This window comes from Ahaetulla prasina, chromosome 17 (assembly GCF_028640845.1).
Source record: "Ahaetulla prasina isolate Xishuangbanna chromosome 17, ASM2864084v1, whole genome shotgun sequence".
Classification (NCBI taxonomy): Eukaryota; Metazoa; Chordata; class Lepidosauria; order Squamata; family Colubridae; genus Ahaetulla; species Ahaetulla prasina.
In genome coordinates this window covers 267,310-286,294 of record NC_080555.1, presented here as the reverse complement: position 1 = coordinate 286,294, position 18,985 = coordinate 267,310, and the positions used below count along the sequence as shown (strand labels likewise).

General features: G+C 50.7%; 1 protein-coding gene across 1 annotated transcript; it reads left to right on the top strand.

Moving 5' to 3' along the window:
* The first annotated feature begins 4,302 nt into the window (after nt 1-4,302).
* On the top strand, nt 4,303-17,417 carry KCNJ10 (potassium inwardly rectifying channel subfamily J member 10). The gene is made up of 2 exons (XM_058160216.1): nt 4,303-4,570; nt 13,288-17,417. Exon 2 carries the CDS (start codon nt 13,288-13,290, stop codon nt 14,422-14,424), a length of 1,137 nt encoding a protein of 378 aa, XP_058016199.1. The 5' UTR covers nt 4,303-4,570; the 3' UTR covers nt 14,425-17,417.
* The last annotated feature ends 1,568 nt before the right edge of the window (nt 17,418-18,985 follow it).

The following is an 18,985-nucleotide window of genomic DNA, read 5'->3' as shown; positions in this document are numbered from 1 at the left end:
CTCTGCCCTAGTGAGAGCCATTTCCATTTTTCCTGGACTGGGCAAGGTGGGGAAGAACATTCATGAAGCCCTATTTATCACCCTATTTCTCCCTCGAGGGCACGGAGTGAGTCAGCAGCTGCAGGTGTAAATTTGCTGAGTGATGGGCTTCCCTGCTCAGCCTCCATGCCAGGGGTCACCGACCTTTCGGATCTCAGGGACCACTAAATTTATAATTTTAAATCCCATGGACCACTAATATGATCTGCCTAATGACCGGCTGCCTCTACTTGCTACTCCTCGCCTGCCCACCCGCCAGGGCTCTTTAGGGCCCCAATGGGAAGCAGTTGCTGGAGCTAAGCAGCCACCATGAGAAGGAGTTGGCAAAACAGCTGGCTCAGTTCAAATTGGATTGAGCGAGAAGGAGGCTCAGCAGAAGCACATCACTGAGGACTAGGAGCATAGGCCTTCCAAGCAGAGGGAAGACCTGAGGGAGTGCAAGGCCAGGTACCGGCGCCTGGTGGCTCAGTGGGCTGAGATGGTCAGCAGTTCCAGGCCATGATGCAGTCCCACTGGAACAAGGCCCTCCAGCTCTTCCCTCCAGCCTTCGCCCAAAGCCCCACACCAGGAGGCTGAAGCAGACTCCAAGTTGGAATTTATGCCCCCCCTCTGACCCACACAAAAAGACCCCAAAGGGGGAGACTCTGCAGCAACACAAACGTTCATTGCACGTATCCGGCCCAGGGGCCACAGTTTGAGGACCCCTGATTTAGGGCAATATAAAAAAATGCAAATAATTTCCCTGGGGACCACCAAAATTTTCTCACAAGCCACCAGTGGTCCATGGACCACCAGTTGGTGACCGCTGCTCCATGCCACATGTTCTATCAGAAAAAGGGGGCAGAATTGTGTTTTCATGGCAGGTGGGGGGGCAGTTTGGCTGCTCTGCACGGCCCCCAACTTCAAGCCCACTGGCCTTTCTGCCCTACTGGTCCCATCCGTTCCCTCATGAGATAGAAGAGATGGCAGAGGTTAGCTGAGGCCCCTTGTTCTCCCCCTGGAGGACACAGGCCCTGGGTGGGGGGTCCTACTGGCCAACAGGGGTCCCACACACTCAACCCTTGTGCCAAGGCCCCACAGGATGACCCCTGGTGCTGAGCTAAGCCTGCAGGCAATCTAAGCAACCAGGCCTGCCTCTAGCCTCCTAGCAGGCTCCAATTCTCTCTAGCTCCGGAGGCTGGGCATCTCCTGAGCTGGTGTGAAATGCCATTTATTTAGCCTAAGGATGTTTTTATTAGGAAATAAGACAAAGGGTAATAATTGTGTTGACATCCATACGGAAAAGAATGCCTCATAAAGTTTATAGAGAGAGCTGCTGATTTCCTCCCCCCCCTTCCTACTCCACAGGGCTGTTTTACAAGCCCAACGCATGTTTTAGATTAATAATACGGGGGAGAGCATCTATATTCAAATCCCCCTCCCCCAAATTTGACCAAAGACGGCCTATCCAATTGGTTGCTATTCCAATGAAGGACGCCAGAACTCAGCTCTGCCCCGATTCCTGAAAAGAAGGCTACATCGAATCGGGGGACCTCAGAAGCCCCCGGAACTGGAAGGACGGACACGCAAGCCCCCACCACCACCACCACTCGGGCAGAGCCGCCAGAGACCCCAGCCTCCCCCTCCCCGACCGCGCCAGCAATGGGCTGGAGCTGTCCTCACCTGGTGGTGCTGAAACGGCTCCGCGCTCCGGACTGGGCGATTGCAGCGGCTCCACCTCGCACACTCATCTCGTCCGCCGCCCGCAGGACATCCCTGGCCGGGGGGATGAAGCCCAGACCCAGACGCTCGGGCCCGCTTCCTCCTGCTGCTCCTCCTCCTCCACCTCGGCTTCCTCCTAAATTTAGCTCAGCTCCGAGCCCAATCTCTCTTCCTCTCCCTCCCTCCCGATGTGTGTCATCTACCCCCTTCCCAGGCGCCCTTTCTTCCCTACCGTCACCAAGGCAACTGCTCTGGACGTCCTCCGGCTGGGATGCTGGATTGCACGGGGATGCACGTGAAAACCTGCGGTGCACAGATCCCTCGACCAGCAGTCAGCGGAGGGGAGCAGGGTCCTTGCTGGCAATTGATGGCCTCAGGTACTCCTCCAGACCCATGCTTCCAGCGGAGGTCCCTGGTGGACTACAACTGACACAATCAGCAGCTGGCATAGCCTCCTGCCAGCCATGCAAGGCAAGAAAGAGGCATCTCTTAAAAGAGGCAGCTGATTCACCTTCCGTGGCTTTTTAGCGTTTTGTTTTTTAAAAAAAGTGAGGAGGGAGGCTACTGAGGTCCAGAAGTATCCAGAGGTGTCTCAGAAACTGATGTTCCTCAGCCCCTGGGTCTTTCTGACTGCAGCCTTCTCTCACCCACTCTCCTGCTCAGGCAGGAGATCTGGGGGGAGAAGGGGAAGAATCTTCCTTCCAGGACCCTCACAAAGCAAAGAAGGAGGCTTGACCTGCATTGGAAGTGACACCAACTTTTGACCCAAACCAGTGATCGTTAGCTGAAATCTTGCATCTCCCAAGAGGAGGCTGGGAAGTTCAAGGGCCCATTGCCCAATCTGTGGGGGATAGGGCCCTTAAGGGTCCTTGCTGAAGTGGACACCAGCTCAGCACTGTCCTACAGCTCCTAGTCAGCCTGGGCTAATCCTGAAAAAGCGTAGTTAGAGTTGGATCTGGTTAAGGCTTGGGTAGGAGAGCGCTGGTAAATCCCATGGATGAAAGTAGAGAAAGCAATCAGGAAAAAGGAATGACACTTTGCCCTCCCTTTGCTTCCCAAAACCCCAATTTAAAGGAGAGTGTCTGGAAGTATTCAGTTCCTGTCCACAGAGGTGTTCAGGAGACCCAGTGCAATGGCCACACCCAGCATCCTGTGTGCTGCCTTTGCTTAAAACGTTTCCTTATGACGAAGGCAGAGAAAACTCTGGATTCTCCCCCAACACCCAAAGGGACTCTGGTGCTGTGCAGAGCAAGGGAGGAAGGGAGACGGATGAGGCCAGCATCTGTGAGGCAGAGAAAATACTGATCCAATTGCTTAGCAGCCAGTTGCAAAATGGGCAGAACCGGTGGGAGAAGCTGGCAAGGGATATCAATGATAACAGCAAATATATCACACAAGAAACACGTCAAGAACACCCCAAATGCATCTCCACTAATGAAGCCGAGCTTCTGGCTCAGTTTTTTGCTTAGTGCGTTAGTGGAAGTGGCTTGGTGGTCCCCAGGGTCACAGACCCACTCAAAGGGTTCCTGCTCAATGGGGCCCGGCTCAGCTTCTGCTCTGCAGAGCCACCAGGCCTGTTTCCCGCTTGGCATTTTTTCCCGACGGTACCAGCATAATCTGAAAACAAAGATAAACCAAGAAGGAAATGAAGTGGGTTTAGCTTAGAAGCAAGAGAATTTTGAAAGGAGGAGGGTTTTGCCTGAAGAAAGATCTATAGCCTTGAGAAGAAAGGAACTGGGGTCAAATGAACCATGACGTTAATTTTCTAGAACAAGAAAAAGAAATGGAGCACCTGAAGACACAGACGCCCACTCCGGAAAAGGTCAGGCTCAGGACCTGCCTTGCCTTCTCACCCCAGCAGTTCCCTGCTTGACAAGCAGAGGGCGCAGGAACCTGCCGAGGTCCTGGAAGGGCTCCTCCCAGGTGCTGAGATCTGCAGCCTCCGGTCAGGGCAGTGGCCCCCAAAGTGCACAGGTGTCTGGGTACACACACACACCCCAAACAGATATATACACCCATCCGGTGAGGCAGCTGTCTGCCCCGTGTTATCCCCAGCCAAGACGCCTGGACAGAGATGAACGTCCCCTGCAGGCAGCAGGCGAGTGGCTTTTAAAACCCATGGGTCTCTCTGGCTGTCCTGCTGCCTCCTTCCTCCTCCTGTTTCCCTGCCTGGCCACTGCCCTGCCACTGCCCGCCTTGCCTTGTGACCCTTAGCATGGATGCAGAGCCTTGGTTTCCAGCTCATTAACTTTCTACTAAAACTTTAACCCCCTGGCTTCTCCAGTGGGGGCCCCTCCTCCCCTCCCTTCTGGTCCCTGGCCAAGTCCTCTCTCCCTTCTTTCTCCTTCTGTCCCTTTTTCCTTTCTTTTGCACTCTCCTGTTTTCCTCCTCCTCCTCCTCCTCCTGCTTCTCCATTCTCCACAATTCCTGGCAAGGCTCTCGTCTGATAGGCCGGCTAAGGACGTCAGTCGCCTCCCTCAGCTGCCCCCTCCTTTAAAAAAAATAATCCTTTCATTCACTTGAAGTTGGGCAAACTTTTGTCAGCCGCAGAGAGGGGGAAAAGAAGGAGGCATAAAATCCATGGGGGAGGCTCAGCCGTGCAGAGCCAGGCGAAGCTGATTTGATGGTGGATGCGCCTCGCCGCTCTTCCGCACGGTCTGCCCAGTTTTGCAGCCTCTGCCTCTCCGGCCCTGTGAGGAGAAGGACCCGCCTGTGGGCAGTTTGGAGAACAGTGGAGCGGACGCCTTCCTGACCAGGCGGGCTCTGAGCGAAAGGTCCTCTCGAGGTGACGGTCCCCCAGTTTGCAGTCCAAGCATTCGCCAAGCTCAAGGTAAGGCAGTCCCACCTTGGAGTTGGGCAGGAGGACTTGGAGGGGTTCAAAGTGCCCCCCTCCCCCATGGAGGCCCCTCTTGCTGGCATATCTGATGGGGTTATGCAGTAGACGAGAGGAGGGGGGTTTGCTAAGGAGCCCCTTCTGGAGTTTCCGCAGGTGATGGGGATGGAGACAACCTGCAGAAGAGCACAGAATTCAACTGCCTTGACGGTCGGTCGTAGCAACCTCTGCCTGCCTCGACTCGCCTTTCTCTGCTTCTTTCGGCAAGTCCACTCCTCCCAGGGTCTCAGATCCCGCTCCCTGAGGGAGACGGTTGCATGGACCCGGAGGAGAACATACATGCATGGATGTGGGGTGTTCCAGGTGGGAAACCTGGAAGGGAAGCTCACTGCCCCTTCGGGTTCTCGGTCTGGAGATAGATGGGGAGAGGGGTGTTCCCCACACTGCTGGGCTTTCTCAAAAGCAGGAGATCAAACAACCTCCATAGGTGCCAAGAGGAGACATTTTGGGGCTGAACTCCAGGTCTGGGTTTGGGGGATGAGGGGTCTGCTGAAGAAAATGGGAGCGTGTGGTGCTTGGAGGGAGAAAGAGACCGTGAAAGAAGGCAGGAGAGAGAGGATGTGGGTAGGCAGAGATGGTCAGGCAACCCTCTGAAGTTGGAAGGTCTTTTCGTTCCCCTCTCCTTCCTAAGCGATGCCGTGACCCTCCTGCCCTGCCCTGTCCAGCTAGAAACCCTCCAGGTGGGCCACAATCAGAGACTCGCTCACTCACTGCCCTGCAAATCTTTCTTAAATGCCTGCACTTCTCTTCTCAAAACAAAACTTCACATTCCCGGAAAGGGTCTCATCCCCCCACCCCCCAATACCTCTCCTGAAATTTCTCCCTCTTTCCCTGTCAGCATTCTGAGGCCAGGTTGAGCCCTGAGGCCAGGTTGAGTCTTTTCCTCGGATAAATTTTTGTGGCCTCAAGACAGTTACCTGTAACTTCATGATTTCATTTCGCTTTGCTAGGGTGGACACAGCAGGGATGCCAAGACCAGGAGTGTCTGGGTTTCGTATATCTGAGTGTAAATTTTGGGGAGTGTTTTCTTTCCTACAAAAATGAGGTGAAGCTATTGGGGGGGGGTTAGGGGTTTTTTTGGGGGGAGGGATTTCCTACCTGACTTTAGGGAAAGCTAAGATCATTTAAACATTGTGGAAGCATTGTAGAAATGATCTCGTGGCTCAGTTGGCCCCAACTCTAAGAGAGCAGCAGAGATGCCCAGTGGAGTCTGGAGCTGAGCTGAAGAGAAAGAGAGAAAGGTTGCAAGCTTGGCTCTTCCTGGCCCTCCTGCGGGGGGGAAGGAACCTAAGCCCCCCTCCCATCACACTTGGCAAGCAGAGAGACGCAGGCGGCAAGGGCCTGGCTGTGCCCCCTGTGCTGGCAATGAACTGGGGGTCAGAACAGGTGAATCCCAGGGGGGTGCCATGAACACGGCCCAAGGAGCTCCGGTGGCAGGATTCCTGCCCATTGGGGTGGCCAGGAGAGGAGGGAAGGGGAGCCAAGCGAGAGAAGGCCGTGGCTCCCCCTCGCATACTAACGAGCTGGCCTTCTCAAAGCGCTTTTTGTCTCTTGGAAGCTTCATTCAGGCCTTCTCCTGGGGGGCAGACAATGGGGCTTCTGTCTTGCCTGCTCTTCTTACCAAACAGTCAAATGCTTTCACTCCCCCCCCTCCCCCTCCCCACAAGCCTGGCCGGATCCTGGGCAACTGAGCTTGGCGGTTTCCAATATCTGCAGCCTGCAGAGGTCCAGTGGGGAGCCTCGGCCCATGTTTCCCTCCCCTCCCAGGCAGCTGAGCATGATGGGACTGGTGATCCCGGGCTGCCAAAGTTCCACAAGGCAAACATGGCTGCGAGAATGGCTGAGTGGAAGCAAAGGGTGAGCCATTCGGACACAAGTCCTCTCCAGAACATGGTCCAGCCCAGCCTTGACTAAGAGATCAAGGGACGCCAGCTGGCCTTGCCCCACTTCAGCTCTGGGGGGAGGGTGTCCTCTGCCCTGGCCAGAGCCCTCGAAGCCCAAACACAAGTTTTAACAAGCCGCCGCTTGTTCTGAGTGCCACCCAGCTGCCCTGGAGGGAGAAACATTGTGCAGCGTGAGCCTTTAAAGCCACCCCAGTTTACAGTTTAACCACGTTTGCTGAAGGCGAGGAAGGAGCTGCAGCGTTGGGGCCCCAGCCTTCAGAAAGCACAAATTTAATAATAATAATAATAACAATAGAGTCGGAAGGGACCTTGGAGGTCTTCTAGTCCAACCCCTGCCCAGGCAGGAAATCACTTCAGAGAAATGGTTATCCAACATTTTCTTTAAAATTTCCAGTGTTGGAGCATTCACAATTTCTGCAGGCAAGTTGCTCCACTGATTAATTGTTCTAACTGTCAGGAAATTTCTCCTTAGTTCTAGGTTGCTTCTCTCCTTGAACAGTTTCCACCCATTGCTTCTTGTCCTGCCCTCAGGTGCTTTGGAGAATAGCTTGACTCCCTCTTCTTTGTGGCAACCCCTGAGATATTGGAACACTGCTATCCTGTCTCCCTTAGTCCTTCTTTTCATTAAACTAGAGATACCCAGTTCCAGCAATTGTTCTTCATATATTTTAGCCTCCAGTCCCCTAATCATCTTTGTTGCTCTTCTCTGCACTCTTTCTAGAGTCTCCACATCTTTTTTTACAACGCCTTACACACTGTAAGCCGCCCTGAGTCTTCAGAGAAGGGCGGGATATAAATGTAAACAAAAAAAAAACAAAACGTGGCGACCAAAACTGAATGCAATATTCCTTTTTTAAAAAAGTTTTTTATTTTGAACACATTAAAACACAAGACAAACATACAACATTTTTATACATATCTCTGTTTCTTATCAGCTATTCAAAGAGGTCCTTTCTTACTATTTATACATATTTTTATTCTATCTTATTCTACTTTTATATTATCTAACTTCCTTTATTTCATCTACATTTTACCCTGTTGTTCAATTTTCTTATCTTTCCTATTTTCCAACCATTCATACCATCTACACCAAACCTTATAATATTCTGTATCCTCTTTTTCTTTGATTTCTTTTGTGAGTTTATCCATCTCTGCACATTTTAGGATTTTCTTAATTAAATCTTCTGTTGGTGGGTTCTCCTTCTTCCAATTTTGCGCATAAGCTGTACATGCTGCTCTTAATATGTGTAGTATTAAGTATTGTGTATCGTTTGTATAGTTTTCTGTTGGGATCCCTAATAATAATTGTTCTGGCTCTCCCTTTATTGATTCCTGTATTACCTCTTCTAACCACTTTTTGATTTTAGCCCAGAATTGTTTTGCCACCGGACAGGTCCACCAGAGATGGTAATATGTTCCATAGTTAGTCTTACATTTCCAACCCTTTGGTGAGTTACTAGGGAACATCTTTGCTATTCTAGCTGGCGGAAGATGCCATCTGTGAAACATTTTCATCTGGTTTTCCTTGTATGCTGTCGGTACTGTCAATTTCATGTTTGTTTTCCACATCTTTTCCCACTTCTCTAGTTCTATTGTATGATTAAAGTTTCTTGCCATTTAATCATAGTATCTTTCACTATTTCCTCTTCCATTTTATACCGTAACAGGAAATTGTATGTTTTACTAATTAATTTTTGGTCCTTCCCGTATATTATTTTATCCAATTCATTTTGCTCCAATTGTATCTGATTAGTCTTTGTATCTTCTGTATATTTTGATCTAATTTGGAAGTACGTCCACCATTCGACTTCCCTATTCAAATCCTGTTCCAATTCTTGTTTTGTTTTTAATTTTCCCAATTCATTTGATATATCCCTGTACCTAATTATTTTAGTTCAATCTATTAAATTTGGATGTGTTAGTGTTTCATTGGGGGACATCCAAGATGGTATATTCGTATAGTGTTGTTTTTTAATTTTATTCCAAATTATTAAGAATGAATGAATGCAATATTCCAAGTGTGGCCTTACTAAGGCATTTCTGAGTGCCCCTTTCAGCAGGAGTGGCCAATGGGCCTCCTGTTCCCCAGAGGCAACCAGATTGGGGGGTGGGGAGGAAACTGCCTGAAGTGTTAAGAAGGGGGCCAAGGAACTCTCCATTTCTGCAGAAGCTGAACCATTCCCTGGTTCAGCAGGGAGGGAGGCCTGGCACCGCCTCTTAGTTCCCCTTCTCAATCCATCTCTCTGACAATCCCGGCTGCTCCAAAGACACCCTTCATTTTGCAACCCAGATCTGGGGCAGCCAGAATCCCAGGCAGAAAGAAAATCTCCGGGAGATAAGTCCTGGCCAGGTTTTCCAGAGGGAAAATAGTTATATATTATGTTCTTCTTGTAAAACAGGCTGTAAACTTTTACATACTGTGCCAACCTCGTCCCCTGCATAATGAATGCAGGTCGAGGCACACGGAGTTAATGTTTAATGCCGCCGAGATGTTAACAGCAGCCACTTCTGGGGCCTTTTGAGCAGGGGTAAAATCCAGCAGGTTCTGACAGGTTCTGGAGAACCGGTAGTGGAAATTTTGAGGAGTTCGGAGAACCAGCAAATACCATCTCTGGGTGGCCCCAGAGTGGGGTGGGAATGGAGATTTTGCAAAATCCTTCCCCCAGAAGTGGGGAGGGAATGGGGATTTTGCAGTATCCTTCCCTTGCCATGCCCACCAAGCCAGGCCCATCAAACCACACCACACCCACAGAACCGGTAGTAAAAAAATTTGAATTCCATCACTGCTTTTGAGGGACCGCTTTGGGCCATTTGGGGGCTAGATGGGCAGCAGGGGAAGAGAGTGAGAAGGAGCTTATTTTGGGCAGCAAAGAAAGGCAGCATTTCAACAGGTGCTGCTTCATGGCATCTGGCAAATAGCACCCTCTGTAAAGGCTCAGATGCCCACTGAGTCCTTCTGGGAAGCCTGGGAGATTAGGACTCAAGAGAGGGGGGCACTGGGGGGGGGGTAGAGGAAGACCACGGAAGCTGCCATGTCCACAGATTGAAGCTGTGACTCCAGATGCACCGCGGATTGTCTTGCCTTATGCAATGTTTAGCATGAGGAAACCTCCTTGAAGCCAGGCTTCATCCTGGAACCACAATTGCAGTTTGCCAAGCGCCCTTCTGTCAAGCAGAGAATTTGGCTACATCCCCACAACGCACATAGTTGTGTACCTGGGTGACACGTCTTTCTGGGCTGGCAAAACTTCCAGGCTTTGCCACAATAGCCCTCCTTTTCACTTGAACCCAGAACCAGCTTCATTCCCACATGGCAGAGCTGACTCTACCGAGCAGGGCTCCCTGAGCAACGGGTGACTGAAGCGCCCATGGGGGCTTTCGCCTTTGTCCCACTGGAGACCCTGAAGGGAATCTGCTTCTAACAAACCTGGCTGCCTCCCTCTCTGCCCAAGAGTGTGTTTTTTTAAAGTTTTTATTGGTTTTATTACAACGACACAACACAACACAGACATATATAACATAAATACATAATCTGTGTTTTCTTTTTACTGACGGTTTCTTTCCTTCAGCTTTCTGCTTTATACACTTCCTTTTTCCCTTCTTTTTTACTATCTTTGTCTTTATCGTCCCTTTACATCTAGTTTCATTTATTTACAATATTTGACACATTTGTTATTGTCTCTTCTCCATCTTTTTTTTTTATATTCAGTTTTCCTGTTCTCCAACCACTCGTACCATTTGGTCCATATTTGATAATATTCTGTCTCTTCCTTTTCCTTTCTTTCTTTTGTTAATTTATCCATCTCTGCACAGTCCAGAATTTTCTTGATTGTTTCTCCTTCTGTTCTCTCCTCTGCCTGAGAGTTTGAGAAGGGACCCGCGGGTGCCACCAAGCAGAGGAAGGAGACTCGACGGGGAAGGAGACAGCCATGGCTGGCAAGGGAAGCCAAGAGGGGGAGCGATGAAAGGAAGCTGGCTTGCTGCAGGTTCCCCTTGGCCCAAAGGCAGGCTTGGGGTGCCAAGGGCGAGGGAAGGTCTCTGGCCCCGGGCATCGTCTCTGGCCAGCTGGCCTCTTGGAACAGCTGACCCTCCATTTGGGGGCTTCCCTGCTGAGCGGACAGCTATATCTTCGCTTTCAGAAGTGGGGCAGCACAAGGCACCAAATAGCTGCTGAAGCCCCCACCCCCGCTCTGGCCAAGGGGCAGGGGGTCTCTGGGTCGTGGCTGCAGGAAGGGCAGAGGCACATTGGGGTCCATGCCACTTGCCTCACGTGGAAACGTGGAAAGCTGGGATGAGGGTCCCTGGGATGGAAATTCATTCACTGGTTGCTCAAAGACTCTTTCAAAACACCGGAAGGATGTTTTCTCTTTGCTGGGAACAGGTTTAAAAGGGGAGGGGAGGGGAGAGCTTGAAGAATGGACAATCACTCAATGGGCATCATACTGTGTGTGTGTGTGTGTGTGTGCGCGCGAGAGAGAGAGAGAGAGAGAGAGAGAGAGAGAGAGAGTGGGGGGAGGAGGGAGGGAGAGGGAGAGACTTGGCCTCCTTGTCATGTCCCCCACACACACAATTCATTGGGCTTCACATGCAGGGAAGGAAGGAGGAGGGCTGCAGCCTGGGCATCTCAGCCAGCAGAGAAGGAAGAGGGTTCATCGGCCTTGCTTGACCACAAGGCAGGAGGCCTTAGAGCAAGGCCTCCAAGGGGCGTGCATAAGAGCACAAAAGTGCCTACCATTCCTGTCCTATTGTTCTCTTCATTATATCAAATTAATATAGTTATTGCATATTTTTTTACATACACACACACACACATATATATATATATATTTCTTCAAGATACGTTGTTTTATCTATGACAATTGTTTGTATATACTGTTGTGACAAAAAGAAATTAAAAAAAAAAAGGCAGGGAGGGAGGTCCCTTGGACACCAGCTCTTCCTTAGTCCTGGTTTAACGTGCACCCAAGTAACCTCCCTAGCTGGGAAGTAACACCCCACTGCATTTCGGATAAAAAGACCTTCCCTATAAGAATCTTTCTTTCCTTCCTTCCTTCCTTCCTCCCTCCCTCCCTCCCTCCCTCCCTTCCTTCCTTCTCTCCCTCCGTTCTTTGCTCCCTCCCTCCTCCCTTGCTCCCTCTCCTTCCTTCCTTCTTTCCTTCCTTCCCTCCCTTCTTTGCTCCCTCTCCTTCCTTCCTTCCCCCCTCCCTCCCTTCTTTGCTCCCTCTCCTTCCTTCCTTCCCTCCTCCCTTCTTTGCTCCCTCTCCTTCCTTCCTTCCTTCCTTCCACCCACCCACCCTCCCTCCCTCCCTCCCTCCTTTCTTTCTTTCTTTCTTTCTTTCTTTCTTTCTTTCTTTCTTTCTTTTTGTCTTTCTCTCTCTCTCTCTCCTTTTCCCTACTTTTCAGCTCTGCCCGATTCCTTTTAATGTGGCCATTTGATCCTGAGATTGAATCAGGGCTCGTCCACACCAGCGTCTCCGCCTAGGGAACCTAAGGCAGGCCTGGATCTGGTCCAGGATCGATCTCATCCTGTTTCCTTCAGCAGCCAACGGACGACACACAGGCTAACAAACAGCAATTAACCCAGGAGCGCAAACAGTGTGCAGAATAAAGTGAAAGGGCTAGGAATCCACGTGACTGTGAGCCAGGGGGCTGTGGGATGATAGAAAGGGGGTCAAGAACCCCTCAAGGAAGTCAGAAGACTGTAGAATTGTAGAAGAATGGTGGGTGGGTTTATTTATTTATTTATTTATTTTATTTATTTATTTATTTGTCATAACAATATATACAAGCGTTACATAAAAGGTTATAAATATATGAACGTATATATGAGGAGAAATGAGGTACTAAAAACGTGTATATACATAGGGAAAGAAACAGTAGGACAGGAACGGTAGGCACGTTTGTGCTCTTATGCACGCCCCTTTAGAGTCCTCTTAGGAAAGTGGTGAGGTCAACCGTGGACAGTTTTTGAGTGAAACCTTTGGGGTTATGAGAAGAAACCACAGAGTCAGGTAATGCATTCCAAGTATATACAATTCTGTTACAGAAATCGTGTTTTCTGCAATCTAAACTGGAACAGTTGACATTGAGTTTGAATCTGTTTGTAGCTCTTGTGATATTGTTATTGAAACTAAAAAAGTCATTGACAGGAAGGACATTACAACGGATGATTTTATATGCTAAACCCAGATCCAGTCGAAGGCGACGAAGTTCCAAGTTTTCTAGACCCAAGATATCAAGTCTGGTGGAATAAGGTATTTTATTAGTTTCAGAGGAATGGAGAATTCTTCTCGTAAAATACCTTTGGACACGCTCAACTGTGTTGATGTCAGATATATGGTAAGGGTTCCAGACAGGAGAGCAGTAATCAAGAATTGGCCTAACAAATGTTTTATATGCTCTGGTCAGTAGCATGGTGTTTTTTGAAAAGAAGCTACGTAAAATTAAGTTGACAACTCTTAGAGCCTTCTTAGCTATGTAGTTGCAGTGGGCTTTGGAACTTAAATCGTTAGATGTAAAAACTCCAAGGTCTTTGACAGGGTGGGGGTCATCTGCGAGGCAATGTCCATCAAGGGTTGGCCAGGAGTGCCATTTCATGCTCCCCCTGCCACCCCAGGACAGATGTTGTGTAGATTTACTGCTCTTTTGTGGTTCATCCCGAATGCAGATGTGATTGCCCCCCCCCCGTGTCCCTCTGTTGTGAGCGCCCCCTTACCTGCCCTCTTTCCCCTTGCTCTCTCCTCTACCCAGATGACCTCGGCCACCAAGGTGTACTACAGCCAGACCACCCAAACCGACAGCCACCCTCTGATTGGCCCGGCGCTGCGGAAAAGGCGGGTCATGACCAAAGACGGGCGAAGTAATGTGCGCATGGAACACATCGCGGATAAGCGCTTCCTGTACCTGAAGGACCTCTGGACAACCTTCATCGACATGCAGTGGCGCTACAAGCTGGTCCTCTTCTCGGCCTCCTTTGCCGGCACCTGGTTCCTCTTCGGGGTCGTCTGGTACCTGGTGGCCTTGCTGCACGGGGACCTGCTGGAGTTCGACCCTCCAGCCAACCACACGCCATGTGTCATGCAGGTCCACACACTAACCGGGGCCTTTCTCTTCTCTCTGGAGTCCCAGACCACTATCGGCTACGGCTTCCGCTACATCAGCGAGGAATGCCCGCTGGCCATCGTCCTGCTCATCAGCCAGCTGGTCCTCACCACCATCATGGAAATCTTCATCACCGGCACCTTCCTGGCCAAGATTGCTCGGCCCAAAAAGAGGGCGGAGACCATCAAGTTCAGCCAGAATGCTGTGGTGGCTCAGCACGACGGCAGGACCTGCCTGATGATCCGGGTGGCCAACATGCGGAAGAGCCTCCTGATAGGCTGCCAGGTCACGGGGAAACTCCTTCAGACCTACCTGACCAAGGAAGGGGAGAACGTCCGGCTGAACCAAGTCAATGTGGATTTCCAAGTGGATACATCTTCCGACAGCCCCTTCCTCATCTTGCCCCTCACCTTCTACCACGTGGTGAATGAACGCAGCCCCTTCCGGGACCTGACCCTGCGCACAGGAGAAGGTGACTTTGAGCTGGTGGTCATCCTCAGTGGCACCGTCGAGTCCACCAGTGCCACCTGCCAGGTCCGTACTTCTTACCTCCCCGAGGAGATCCTGTGGGGCTATGAGTTTACTCCGGTCATTTCTCTCTCGGCCAGCGGGAAGTATGTGGCCGACTTCAGCATGTTTGAGCAAGTGATCAAGGTGGCCCCTCCGTGCTGCCTCCACGAAACAGCGCGATTCAGTGACCCCGAGAAACTGAAGCTGGAGGAATCCTTCCGGGAGAAAGCCGAGCGGGAAAGCACCCCACTGAGTGTGCGGATCAGCAATGTTTGAATCTTCCTGGGGGGAACTGGTCTCTCGTAGCGTCTAGGCATCCATCGCAGCCTCCCTCCCTCCCCGGCCGGGATGCCCCCTACTCTCCTGACAGCCTCTTCAGCTGCAGAGGGGGCAGAGGCTCCCCCAAAGAGAAGGCAGCCTTGCTTTTATTCCCCACAGAAGAGCCCCCAGCAAAAGGGACTCTTCCTTCCCCCCTCCCCATGCTTCTATTTTGCCCCTTTTCGAAGAACAGGCGGAGTGGCGGAGGCCGGGCTGACAAGGGCAGCTGAATGCACCACCAGGGAGACAGGCCTGAGAGTGGCCGTGGTTACTCGAGGGAGGCTTCCGTGGACACTGCTCTGCTCCGGCCACGTTGGGTCATGGGATCCTGCATCTGAACCTCCAAAAGCTTGGGATCCCCAAGCCGCAGCTGGCTGGAGCCTTGAGGAGGAACTGTCAGGGTCCTGGTCTCTGCACACACACACACACGCACACACACACACACACCGTGTGATCACAGCTGCAGTTTTTGTGTTATTACTGTAAATCATCAAAATGCTGCACTTTTTAAGCCCAAGAAGGAGAATGAAGGCAAGGCAGCAGCCCAGAGCAAGTGGGCCCTCCGAGAGCAGCAGGAAGGAAAAATAAGACCAGGAAGACGGAGGAGGAGGAGGAAGAGGAGGAGGAGGAGGAGGAGGAGGAGGAGGCTGTCCGCTGGGGAAACCCACTTCATTCTGAGTTAGTTCAAAATCAGCTGGTGGTGCCTTTTCCTCAGGCTAACATAGCACTCCATCCTTGTCACTTTCATCCAGCCAAACCCAACCCAAGTATTTTCTTTCAAAAGGTAGAGTAAAGCTACAGTAAATGTAGAACGGAAACTATGGCATGAAATGTTTCGTGGACTTCGAAGCCTGTTTGCAAAATGCCTGATCAAGGGGGAATCTGCCAGCTCCCCAAACTGGGCCAGAAAAAATCCACTCGGGAGAGAAGGAGTCACTTTCAGCACATACTGTTGGCAGTTGGATGCCCACTTCCATCAGGGTCACTCTGAAATTTTGCCCCCCGCCCCCAGCCTGCCTGCCTGCCTTTGCAGTTGAGCCTATTGGGGTCCTCCAAAGGTCTCGGAGCCAGAGGAGCGAGGCGATGCTTGGAAACCTCTGGTCTGCAGCAGTCACTGACAATGGGATCGATCGGGCTGGGAGGCAGGTGGGTCGACCCTGCTGGCTCTGCCCCACAGTCAAGCTGGCCTGGCCTGGCTGGTTTCTGCTGGGAACAGAAGAGTCCAAACTGGTGTTTTGCACATCGAGGAAGAGGGAGAGCGTAGCTTCCTCTTGGGACACAAATGTCTATTATGATATTTATATATGTTTATTTATATAAATGATCTATATGTTGGTACTCGTAAAAAACAAACAAAAAGAAAGCGAAGAAGAAAGGAGTGAAGGAGTGACGTTGCACTTTGTCAAAAACAAGTTAAAGAGCAGACACAATACTGTCAGCACCAAAAAGGAAGTTAATCAGAGTCCTCATCCCTTTCTCCCCCAGCTTTAAATTTTTAGCAGCTCCTGAGACTTCCTTCCTCCCTTCCTCCCTTCCCTCCCTCCTTTCTGCTCCTTCCTTCCTTTCCACTTCTTCCTTTCTTTCCTCCCTCTTCCTCCCTCCCTCCCTCCTTCCTTCCCTCCTTTCTTCATTTTTTCTTTTCCTTTTTTAAGTTTGCACCCTGGGCATATGCCTAACAGATAGCACTTCAGAGGTAGCTTGAAATGTGCGTTGACCTAAGATCCCCATTCCTGGCTTGCACATGAATTTAAGGTAGGAAATTAATTGCTAGCCCTCCCCCTCAATTTCACAGAATCCTTTGGTCAGTTTTCTTTTGAGCCCCATTGCATCCATAGGCAAATGCAAGTTGAATGCAAAGACCTGAAAATTTGGAGAGACCAGCTGGATCAGCATTTGCCAATAAAATCCATTTGGGTCTAATGGAGATCAGGCCGTCAAGTTTTGGGAGAGGGAGAAGGAGGTTGAGTTAATTCTCCTTCCTTCCTTCCTTCCTTCCTTCCTTCCTTCCTTCCTTCCTTCCTTCCTTCCTTCCTTCCTTCCTTCCTTCCTTCCTTCCTTCCTTCTAAACCAAGGATGTTTCAGGGTTAGGTGTCCTCCCAGCTTCCCATAGGAGGAAGGGAAAGGCCTTGTGTGAAGTTGGTCCCACCAGATTTGCAGGCTTCAAATAAAGAAAGAACATTTTTGGTTTTTGGAAACAGAGATGCTGCGCAGAAGAAAAGACAGAATAGAGGAGGGGTTCCCCATGTTTCTTCCAGATATTTGGGGGTTCGGGCACACAGTCAGGAAAACGAGAGAGGGAACTTTCTAATTTAGGAACAACAAAATGATGCAATACAAAACCCGGGGTGGCACAATATACCTCTCCATTACGCATTGTGTGCAACATCCTGTGGGCCATTTACAGTATGACCCTGAGTAACAAGACAAGCTGGGGGTTTTCACAAAAGAGTCACTTTGAGCTCTCAGAAAGAGGAAGAAGCACCCAGGAAGGCAGCCCAGCTGGTGTCCTGTTGTGTCTCAGGCCAGATGTCCACAAACAAAACCAGATGGGGTTGCAAACTTTGCTGAGAGGGTGTGGGAAGCAAATAAACATGGAGCAAAGGAAAGGTTTCACGGTCAGAGTCCAAGCTGGCCGTAACCTATGACCAGTGGTCACTTATCCAGCCCTTTTATGCTACCAGACTCTCTTAGGTTTAGCTTTGTGTGGCTGAATCAACATGAGTCTCTGGAATTTGTTACACACAACACAAAACACCCACACACACGCACACACCCCAATAAGGACAGACGTTTTGATGACTGAGTTCAAATTTCATGTTAATCTGATTTCCATTTTTTAAAAATGTTTATTTTGTGCCTATTAATTATGTACTGTACTTCATAAATATGAAGGTTTTTATCCACTGAAGACGACTTTTTGCACTAAAAGTCCAATTTTATTGGCGGGTGAAAGGGAGCTGTTTTTTTTTTTTTTTTGTCTGTTTAGAACAAAATTACTAAATAAAGACAAGTTTAAAAGTCAGATTTTCCAATGTCTCGGAGACGTTGTTTTATTAATGGATAGTGATGTAATTAAATCAGTTTATCCGTAATCTCAAAGCAGGGCACAAACATTGCTGAAGTTGGGGCGGGAGGACTCCTTCCCAGTATTACTGTCCGGTGTCTGCTGCCTAATTTTATTCAACATAAGTCCTCGAGTGCAACGCAGCAGGTTGTGGGAATGGAAGCTCGGTGGGTCTCTGGAGAACAATCTCGCCACGCAGAGCTCCGCTTTTTCTCAGCGGGAAAGCGTCCCACAGAGACCCACTCACACGCACAACGGCCAAAAAAACAGCATTTGGAGAAGCGTCTCGGCTGCTCCCAGTCCGAAAACGGTCCCATCTCACCGATCTCCAGCTGGAATCGGAGGGGCCTTTCCCCGCTCTCTTCGTCTCCTCCCACGCGAGACACGGTCTCGGCCGAGGTAGGGCCAGGTGGGCTGCGGCCAGGAAGGACTCTGTCCGCCAGCAAGGCCGGCAAAGGCGGGACGCCACCGGTGGTCCCAGCTAGCGGCCCACGCAAGCCGCTTCCTTCCAGAGAAGAGGCGCCCTTCGACTCCCTGCGAGCTGCCCAGCTTCGGTCTCGGCTCCTTCACTCCAGAAGCGATGGAGAACGTGCTCGCCCCCCCCCCCGAGAGCGCAGTCCTGCCCTGCGCCCACACTGGGCAGCCCCCCGCGCGCCCCCTTTGCAATCTGGACAAGGCTTCGCCACCACCGGAGGGCGTCCTTTCTCGACTTGGCTGGGGTGGTCCGGTCCGCCTGCCAGCCCAGACTCGGTGCAGCCGGACCCGGCTTGAATGAACGTAGCTGAGGGAGCCTTGCGCTTCCCGTTTCAACTCGCACTTCAAGACTTGCGCTTCCCGCGGGGCTTCGGTCCCCGACGCGCTCAGCTTCCCTGCCCCCCCCCGCACCCCCAGCTTCTGAACTGCTGTCAGGAACCTCGATTTGGGCAGGTCGCTCGGCCAGTGCCGGAGTCTCTCGGCTCAAGGCTCCAGACAGCACCTGCTTGTCCACGTCCTCCCGCGGCCTTATTTATGGCCAGTTTCCGCCACTACCCGGTGTGCTCCGTTGTGGACTCACCCACACTCATACACCCCTTAAATCATAGTTGCCGTAAACAGCAGATTTATAGCATAGCAAACAGTAAATGTAAATCCCTAGCAAAGCAGCCTTCGCTCGTGGGCTGAGATTCCGAAAAAGCGGCCAAGGCCGGTCGAAGTTTACCGGGGGCTTCCGTCAACGATCGCCAGGAAGGAAAGTTGGCGCCCACTTTTTTTTTATTTACATTTATATCCCGCCCTTCTCCGAAGACTCAGGGCGGCTTACAGTGTGTAAGGCAATAGTCTCATTCTATTTGTATATTTACAAAGTCAACTTATTGCCCCCCCCCAACAATCTGGGTCCTCATTTTACCTACCTTATAAAGGATGGAAGGCTGAGTCAACCTTGGGCCTGGTGGGATTCGAGCCTGCAGTAATTGC